Genomic DNA, 10,211 nt, shown 5'->3' on the forward strand with positions numbered 1-10,211 from the left:
TATTAAGTGCTTCAAACAGTATCTGGAACAGAGCAAGTATTATATGACTGGTAGCTGTTGTTATTACCACCACTGCTATTATTATTATTGTGATTATTATGACTCTCAGCATTGCTATAATGCTATCCTTAGGGACTACAGAGTTATAATAGTGTCTGCTAAATTTAGGCAGGGTAACTAACAGGGTCTTTGCCTGGCCCTATATCATTTTTGGACACCAGAGATACATTTTTCCTGTCTCTAGAGAATGAAAAAGCACCTCTGTGTAAGATGACTACTTTCTACTTTAAAAATGTTTTTGGTGATAACTCTTGATGGGTTTAGGTAAAGCCATCCTTCCAGAAGGCCTGAAGTACTCTCAAATGGCTCCGTTTTTCAGCCCCTTACTGCTCTGGGATATGGTCTACCAACTGTTGAGCTGATATTTTTGATCTTCAATTTGGAACCTTAATTATGCTCTACAGCAATCATTGCACGTGGATGAATAGAATTTCCATCAAAAGATATTCAGATACTTTCTAGGCTCAGTGGTGCGCAGGACATGGAGGCACACGTGGAAGGGTACACTGGCAGATTCCCGTCGCTTTGAGCTGCGAGGGGGTGTGGGCAGGTGCGAGCTAACAGTGATGGCACCTCACACTGCTTGTCCACTCCTTAGATGACTATGCTCAGCTGTGTAACATCCCTGTGACGGGACGCCGGCAGCCATACGGACGAGACGCCTTGGTTGACTTCAGTGAACAGTATGGTCCGGAAGCCGATCCCTACTTCATCCAAGACCGTAAGCAAAATCACCCCATTCCTTTGATACTAAGTTGTGGTTGGAGATTAATCAGTGGTCCTTAAAATGTAACGGCAACTTGTTAGCAATGCAGCTTTTCTGGTCCCACACCAGACCTGCTGGTCAGAAAGTCTAGGGTGGGACCTAGCTGTCTGCGTTTCACAGGGGCAATCCTTCTGCACAGGTGAGTGAAAATCACTGCATCATTTATGAGCCGAGATCACACCACTGCACTGCAGCCTGGGCGACAGAGCGAGACCCGATCTCAAAACAAAACAAACAAACAAAAGGAATCGTTGCATTCAATGAATAGTCTTGCTGGTGGGGATACTGTTCTATTTATTTTTCTTAAAGAAAACTCTCTTATTGTTACAATTGCTATAACAAAATCATTTCTTTTCACTTTAAGTGGTGGACTAATTTGAGGGCCAAGGTTTCCATGAGAGCCCAGTTGCATTGCAGCCTTTTTTTCCTACAGGGAAATGACAAATGTTAACTGTATGAGTTGATCATTATTATAAGTGTTTTAGAGCAGGAGGTAAGAAGAGAATTGCCCTCTTGGTCAGACATGATTGTTTTAAATACATTGGTGAGGGGATTTATGGAGTAAGAAATAATGTGTGCCAGCTTTTCCTGGATTAGTGAGCACCGCTTTCATGGGGGAGGTGGGAGTGTGTATCTGCAAATCGTGATCCCCTTTAGAACATAAATGCATGTGAAGAAGCCTACAGACATAAAAGCTCAAATCGGACAATTAGAAATCTGAAAAAGCAGGAGGTTCACCTGAAATATTAATAGATAGTAGGTTGTCTCACTTCAAGAACAGGGAAACACCCATTCTGGGAGCCTCGTCCACAGCTCACAGAGAGGCCATCCTTTCATGTGCAGCTTCACCCCAATTTTTTTTTCTTTTTCAAACAGGGTCTTCCTCTGTTACCCATGCTGGAGTGCAGTGGCATAATCACAGCTCACTGTAACTCTGCCTCCTGGGCTCAAGCGATCCTCCCACCTCAGTCTCCCAAGTAGCTGAGACTACAGGCGTGTGCCACCACGCCTGGCTAATTTTTGTATTTTTTCCATATAGACGGGGTTTCATCATGTTGTCTAGGTTGTCCAGGATGGTCTCAAACTCCTGGACTCAAGCGATTCACCCACCTCAGCCTCCCAAAGTGCTTACAGTTCTGAGCTATTAGCCTTGCCTGGCCTGCACCATGTTTCTAAGATAGGTAATGGCTGCTGACCAAGGAATTGGACTTAAGACTTTAGGGAAAAACGCAATGAAGCTTTTTTCTGTCCTGAGCCCTGTCACCTGTGCACGAAGCATGGTAGCCAGCACCCAGTTATGGGCAGCAGCATGAGATTTCTAGTTGAATTTAGGAGCTATTTCAGTTCGACATCAAGAGCTTTTTTTTTTCCTTCCCTTCTCTTTCCCTTTTCCCCTTCTCTCCCTTCTTCATTCCCTCTTTGTCCTCCCTTCCCCCTTTTTTTTCCTGAAGGATGTAGTGTATTGATCATCTAGTAGAATTAAGAATGCTTTAAAATGTCCATAATAAGAATAGTCTGTTAATCCAACTCAGCTGATTAACATACACCTGTGAACTCTCACCTGGGTCAGGAGCAGTGCCAGCCTCCAGAGAGCCCCTGGTGCCCTTTCCCACCCCCGTCCCAAGGGTAACCACTAACCTGACTTCTAACGCCATAGATTAACAACACTCTTTCTTTTCATCAACAACGCATCACCATGCAGTACTTTATGAAATGGACCGGAATGCACTCACAGCTATAAGACTGTGCTCTTAGGGTTTGTATGCTTCTCTGTATATGTTAGGGGTCAGTAAACGTTTATTTAAGAAAAAAGGAAGGGAGAAGAAAGATTAAAGTGAAAGAAAACCCAGCTTGCCCCATAAATCAGGAATACCAGGTGAAGTCTATATGCGACTCTGACACAATCCTGTGGCTTACAGCTTTCCGCCTCAATAACTGTACTTAAATGCAGGCAAGAGCCTGGGATCGTGAAAAGCATTGAAACCTCAGTAACCCCAGGACAAATGGAAAACCAAAATCCCATGCACTGGTGGGTCCTGGGGGGAAAACCAAAGAGGAGTCTAGAAGTCAGAACCCTCTATGGCATTACACTTTGGATTCCAGGAATTTTCATGTTGAAATGTCTGGCTTATGTATCTTCTTTTTAATGCTGGCATTGATTTAAAGCTCTTTTTAAAATTTACTACAAATGTTAAGAAATAAACATGTTGGTGTCACATCAATTTCTTATTTAGCAACATAGGAAGTTGAGATGCAGTTCCAAGACCTCCAGCTTGGACGACGTAATGGCCTTTACATTTCTTACAAGTTGCAGAGAAATATTTCCCCCTTCCCAGCCAGTTTTCTGACCACCAGCAAGGGCTTTTGGGCCGTGCTGCGAAAGTGATTCTGTTGGGTACATAGGAAGACAGATGGAGGCTGAGTGAGGTTTCTTAACACCTTTATGGTTCACCATCTCTGTTACCTTTATGGAGCAGTATTTCTAAAATTGGAATTTACTAGAGCAGAGAATAGGCATTTATTTTTTCTATAAAGGGCCAGATAGTAATTTTCTTTTCTTTTTTGAGACAGAGTCTTGCTCTGTTGCATTGGCTGGAGTGTAGGCAAAATCTTGGCTCACTGCAACCTCCACCTCCCTGGTTCAAGTGATTCTCCTGCCTCAGCCTCCTGAGTAGCTGGGATTATAGGCATGTACCACCATGCCTGGCTAATTTTTGTATTTTTAGTAGAGATAGGGTTTTACCATGTTGCCCAGGCTGGTCCTGAACTCCTAACTTTGTAATCCAGAAGTGCTGGAATTACAGGCATGAGCCACCACACCCAGCCCAAATAGTAAAACTTTTAGGCTTTGCAGGCCATGTGGTTTCTGTTGTAGGTATTCAACTCTGCTATAATTTCACAAAAGCAGCCATAGATAGGACATCAGCAAATGGGCATCACTGTGTTTATTGACAAAAGTAGATAGCGGCCAGATTTGGACCAGGGGCTATAGTGTCCTGATCTGTTTTAGAGTCCTGAAGAAGTATTTTGGGGAGACTGCCGGATATGTGTGGGATAGTTTCAAGTTTTACTTTTTATGTTTTAATTTCTATAATAATAAAAAATGTATTAGCTATGAAGTAAAAATGATTTTGCTGTGATACATGGGATGTGAAAATATTGTCATAGAGTAAGTATTTTTTGTAAGCGTTTTTAACTGGCTTTGGGTATGTGCTGTTACTTTTTTTTTTTTTTCTTTTTGAGAATTGGGGTTCCACTATATTGTCCAGGTTGGTCTTGACCTCACTTCATGGGCTCAAGAGATTCTCCTGCATCAGCCTCCTGAGTAGCTGGGATTCTTTTTCTCCTTTAAAATTTTAAAGTGGCCCTGTCATGGATACATTACTTGATTTTTTTATGGTATGAATTTTTTAACTTTTATTTTAGGTCCAGGGTACATGTAAAGGTTTGTTACATAGGTAAAATGTCACGGAGGTTTGTTGTACAGATCATTGCATCACCGAGGTATGAAGCCCAGTACCCAGTAGTTACCTTTCTGCTCCTCTCCTTCCTCCCACTCCCCACACGCTAGTGTCTGTTTCCTTCTTTGTGCTCATAAGTTCTTATCACTTAGCTGCCACTTACAAGTAAGAACGTGTGGTATTTTGTTTTCTAATCCTGCTTTAGTTTGCTAAGGATAATAGCCTCCAGCTCCATCTGTGTTCCTGCAAAAGACCTCTCATTCTTTTTTACGGTTGCATAGTATTCCATGGTATATATGTACTATTCTTTTTTTTTTCGCCCAAACTTATGCCAAATCTCATTAATCTTCACAAGGTAGGAAAGTGTTCATTCATTACAAAATACTTTCTACTGAATGCCAGGCGTTGTGTTCAATGTTGGGTCTGCCATTCTAGATAGCATCATTTCTCTATTTTTAAATGAGGAACCTGGTTTCAGCAAAATAAAATGACTTGGCCAAGGTCACAGGCATGAGTAGAAGACCCAGTTCCTCTGATTCAAATCCCATGTTCATTTCCACAAAATAAACCTGTAACTGAGTGGGGCTTTAGAAATCATAAAGTTCAGTGCTTACTTCATATGTGAGAAAAATAATCTTTCTGCCCAGGTTTACAACGTACACATAGTGAAATGGGGATGGGGACTCAAGTCCCCCAACACCCAGTGTATTGTTCTTACCCAAACAGATCATTTTGGATTAACTTATTGTATATTTTTAGGTCATCTCTAAAACCCACTTTCTTCTCTGAAGGGCGTGCTCTAAAATTTCTTCTTCACCTACCTTCCCTCAAGGCACCAAATCTTAGAATATAAGGGAAACTCTGACCAAATTTGTCTCCATGTTGACCTCAGACACTTTAGTTATTGTTGAAACTTTTTTTTTTAAGAGAAGTAAGAAGTAAGTCTTTGTTTCCTTGTTTTGGGGGGAAAAAAAGCTGGCTCAGTTGGCTGCTTTTTGCTGATCAGCGAGACCAAACTCTAGATCTTTGTCCAATTCCTCCCAGTTAGACCTTATTGCCCTCCACGAGCAATGATATTTTGCTGCCCCCTGCGGTTCCACTGGAGAATTACTTCAAAGGCCAGATAGTTTGGGCCATATATATATATATTTTTTTTTTTGAAGCTACTTTGTGGTAGTGTTGGGAAGAGAGAGAGGAGATGAGAGGCCACATGACAGTGTGTTGGGTCACTGTGGATTTATGTTTAGAACTTTCCTCTGCAAAATGAGAGCTAAACACTCTTGAGGCCTAGCTGAATTGTTTTTGTATTATGAAAACTCTAAAATCTAGCTCTGAATTGGTTTCAAGAGATATAAACAATAAAAAGAGCTAAACAAGAGTCTCTGTTTCCTTAAAATAAGACTTTTGGTGGGTTTTTTTTTTTTTTGAGACAGTCGCTATTGCTCAGGCTGGAGGGCAGTGGCTGTGATCTCTGCTCACTGCAACCTCCACCTCCCAGGTTCAAGTGATTCTTCAGCCTCAGCCTCCTGAGTGGCTAGGATTACAGATGCCTGTCACCACGCCTGGCTACTTTTTTGTATTTTTAGTAGAGATGGGGTTTCATTGTGTTGTCCAGGCAGGTCTCAAACTCCTGGCCTCAGGCAGTCTGTCTGCCTCAGCCTCCCAAAGTGCTGGGATTATAGGCTTGAGCCAGATTTGGTTTTCTAAACACAAGTATGATGTCCTTTTCTCATTTATCAGGATGTTTTGAGGCCCCTTTACTGATTTGTCCTTTGATTTCCTGCAGCCCTTTTGTAAGGCTCATTCTGTAGTCAGAGCAAACAAACACAGGGCAAGGCCAGCCTGCTCCTCTCTGGCCCTACAGACTCCAGCTGAAAACGTATTGCCTCACACTCTTATGGACCTTCTTAGCAAATGCCTACTGGACTCATTGTGAATCCATCGAGTCCATCCTTGAAAGAGTCTGACATTTGCCCTACTGCTAACTCAGGAAATTTGGAACTTTAGATGAACAATTTTAATAACGAAGAGCAAAAACAAAAACCATACTTGCATTCTCATTTTATGTGATTTTAATATAGAACATCAGAATTCAAGATATGAGGCTACTCTGCACAAAATATACTAATTTACAAATTATTTATTTATTTTATTTTTATGCTTTTTTATTTTTATGCTATTTTACACTTTCAGTATTAATTTTTAATGCTGACTTTAAGGTGTCTGAAATATATATGGATATATATATATGTCTATTTAGAAAATGAACCATAATCTTAGTATCATTTAAAAAATGGTACAGGAGGTTGAAAATGTCTAACTGAGCTTCTGCCCTTTCCTTTCCAGGTTTTCTAAATAGCTTTGAGGAGTTACAGGCTGAGGAATGCGGCATCCTCAATGGATGTGAAAATGGTCGCTGTGTGAGGGTCCAGGAAGGTTACACCTGTGATTGCTTTGATGGGTATCACTTGGATACGGCCAAGATGACCTGTGTTGGTAAGAATGATGTGTGTTTTATGGGACATTAATTTTTTCCTGATACCCTGTGTCCATAACTCAGTCAGTTGAGAACATTTAAGATGGATTTGCTGAGTTTCAGTTTGGGAAGATGAGAAAAATTCTGGAGCTATACATTAATGCCACTGGACTGTATACTTAAAAATGGTTAAAATGGTAAATGTGTTTTGTATATTTTTACCACAGTTCTTTTTTTTTTTTTTTAGACTGAGTTTTGCTCTTGTCACCCAGGCTGGAGTGCAGTGGGTGATCTCAACTCACTGAAACTTCTGCTTCCCAGGTTCAAGCAGTTCTCCTGCCTCATCCTCCCAAGTAGCTGGAATACAGGTGTGCTCCACCACACCCGACTAATTTTGTATTTTTAGTAGAGACAGGGTTTAACCATCTTGGCCAGGCTGGTCTTGAACTCCTGACCTCAGGTGATCCACCCATCTTGGCCTCCCAAAGTGCTGGGATCACAGGCATGAGCTACCACACCCAGCCTACCACAATTCTTTTTAAAAAGAAAGAGTTGGCATTTAATTTAGGAATCCATTTATCAATGAGGACTAGAAAAAAAAAGAATCCAAATAGTGGTAAATATTGGAGGAAAGGCCAGAGTATCCCAGGTAATTACTTTGACTCTTAAATTTAGCTTCTGAGGCCAGGTGCGGTGGTTCACGCCTATAATCCCAGAACTTTGGAAGGCCAAGACAAGTGGATGACCTGAGATCAGGAGTTTGAGACCACCCTGATCAACATGGAGAACCCCCGTCTCTACTAAAAATACAAAATTAGCCAGGCGTGGTGGCGCACGTCTGTAATTCCAGCTACCTGGGAGGCTGAGGCAGGAGAATTGCTTTAACCTGGGAGGCAGAGGTTGTGGTAAGCTGAGATCATGCCATTGCACTCCAGCCTGGCCAACAAGAGCAAAACTCCATCTCGAAAAAAAAATTAGCTTTTGACTGCTGCAAGTAATGATTTCCTTGAATACTTGACACTAGCATAAGGGAATGTAGACATCTGCAAAAAATACAAATTCCTAGTAATCATTTGAATGAAACTCCTCCTAAAACTGTCATGTAGCCCTCCCTCTTACACTGAAAAGAACTGGAAACATACATTTAACCTTAGTGTTGTCTTTCAGGGCCTGTTTGCCACTTTGCTAAAAGACTCTTGACTTTTTTTTAAGTTTTTCGTTTATTTTTCTTCTCCCTCTTGAAGCAGACTTTTGCCCACTTTGCTTTTGTTAATCTGTGGCGTGTCTGTAAAATAGGTAAACTAGGTTTTGTTTTGTTCTGTTTATTTATTTTTTTTATTTTGAGAAAAAGTCTCACTCTGTCACCTAGACTGGAGTGCAGTGGTGTGATCTCACTGCAACCTGTGCCTCCCGAGTTCAAGTGATTCTCCTGCCTCAGCCTCCTGAGCAACTGGGACCACAGGCATGCGCCACCATGCCCAGCTAATTTCTGCATTTTTTAGTAGAGATGGGGTTTTACCATATTGGCCAGGCTGGTCTCAAACTCTTGACCTCGTGATCTGCCCGCCTCAGCCTCCCAAAGTGCTGGGATTACAGGTGTGAGCCACCACTCCCAGCCTGGTGGTAACCTAGATTCTTAACAGATGTTTCAAGTGAGTGAGAGCCTAAATGGATCTCATGTAGAAAGAGGTCTGCGAATGTTACTGAAAGCTTTAGAGAGGCTGTGTGGAAAGCTCTCTGCTTACCTATCTGGTTCCTCTTGACAAATCTAGTAGTTCCTCCATAACTATGGGAAGGAATTTGGAGATAATATAGTTCCTTTAACTTTCTTGAAGTTCTACTAGAAAATGGCAAGCTCACAAAATGCTCATGTTGTGCTAAATAACAGGGAAAGAAAATCTAGAACTTCCGTGATAATCTACCTCTTTAAGATCTAAAAAATCACCTTTATCTTGTCCTTGATTAAAGCAACAATGGGAAAGCTTGCTTGGGATAAGCTTGGGGTGGTCAGGGGAAGGGCAGCATTTAGACTGCCTCAATGCCTCAGGTAGGTTATGAGTCCTCACAGAGCAATATCGAAGATTGTTTACCTGCATGGTTTGACTTATTGCAGATGTAAATGAATGCAATGAGTTGAACAACCGGATGTCTCTCTGCAAGAATGCCAAGTGCATTAACACCGAAGGTTCCTACAAGTGTTTGTGTCTGCCAGGCTACGTACCTTCTGACAAGCCGAACTACTGCACTCCGTTGAATACCGCCATGAATTTAGAGAAAGACAGTGACCTGGATTGAAAGAGAATCTACATAACCTAAGCCCATATACTCTGCACTGTGTAAAGGTAAAGGGAGAAATGTATTATACTTGAGACATTGCACCTAACCCAGAAGGTTGGAAATACAGAAACAGCATGGAGTTGCAAGTCCTCTGAAGACAATGAGAGGATTTAGGATGAGCCTGACAGGTGGCAGACCAAATGGACATTTCTCTGAAAAACCAGTATATATAGTCTGTTCATATGTAAAATTCAATGGTAAAGAGGTGGAACAGTGCTGTTATTTTTAACAGAAGGTTGTATTATTATGTTGTTTGGGTTTTTTACTATTGCTTGATTAAATTTGGCATTTAAATAGTGGTGGAAATATTTTATATAATTTTCATTCTTTTGGTTGTGCAGTTCCTTAGCTACTGTTTTCCTTTTACTTCAGTTCTTTTAAAATCTCAAATGAAAAAGTCTTCAATAAAATACTGTTAAGCTGTATTATAAGTATTGTTACACAGGGTTATGAGATTCCTGGCCTGGAGCATTTTTGAAATTCAAATTGTCCTGTGGAGCAGGCAGTGATTTTGTTTCAAAACTTTTATACACATTTGGAGAAAAGTACTTTATATTTTCAGTGTTTTGTCTGATTTTAATGTCCTTTTCAGCCAAGCTGCTAGCAGGTGTCACTTGGATCCCTTTCCTTCATTGAAATGGAAGAGTTTATAAGCTTACATCAGTATTGTAATATGTAAAGTAAGCCCAACAAAAATTTTTTAAAATTTGATGATCCCCAATATATCTATCATTGTATGTTAAAGTGAAATAAATCACCATTTTTGTAGAAAAAAATTCTACCTGAGAGTAATTGTCAATGAGTACACGTGTAAAAGTTGTATCCCACTCTCCCCTCTTATTTTTACCAGTAGTCTTCTGTTAATGCAGAGTCTTTTACAAGTTAATCATTAAATTTGTTAGATCTTATTATGGGCTAAATTGTTTCCCCTAACATCCATATGTTGGAATTTTAACCTCTAATACTTCAGAAAATGACTCTATTTGGAGATCAGATCTTTAATGAGGTAATTAAGGGTAATGAGGTCATTGGGGTGGCCCTTACCCAATATGGCTGCAGTCCTTGTGTTACCCATAGAAGGTATTCCAGTTACTGGTGGTGAACCTGTGTA

At 40.8% G+C, this 10,211-nt stretch overlaps 1 protein-coding gene across 15 annotated transcripts in view; it reads left to right on the forward strand.

Moving 5' to 3' along the window:
* The window catches only part of LTBP1 (latent transforming growth factor beta binding protein 1), a 458,896-nt gene extending 449,017 nt beyond the window's left edge, over positions 1-9,879 (forward strand). For all 15 annotated transcript variants that reach the window (XM_064363976.1, XM_064363978.1, XM_064363977.1 and 12 more), the window contains 3 exons: positions 659-781; positions 6,634-6,783; positions 8,877-9,879. In XM_064363976.1, coding sequence (XP_064220046.1) covers positions 659-781; positions 6,634-6,783; positions 8,877-9,058 — 455 coding nt within the window. In that variant the 3' untranslated portion in view covers positions 9,059-9,879. The remainder of the gene's footprint in view (positions 1-658; positions 782-6,633; positions 6,784-8,876) is intronic.
* The last annotated feature ends 332 nt before the right edge of the window (positions 9,880-10,211 follow it).

This window comes from Aotus nancymaae, unplaced genomic scaffold (genome assembly GCF_030222135.1).
Source record: "Aotus nancymaae isolate 86718 unplaced genomic scaffold, 86718_ANA_hifiasm-v0.15.2.pri h1tg000057l, whole genome shotgun sequence".
In the NCBI taxonomy this organism is placed as follows: domain Eukaryota; kingdom Metazoa; phylum Chordata; class Mammalia; order Primates; family Aotidae; genus Aotus; species Aotus nancymaae.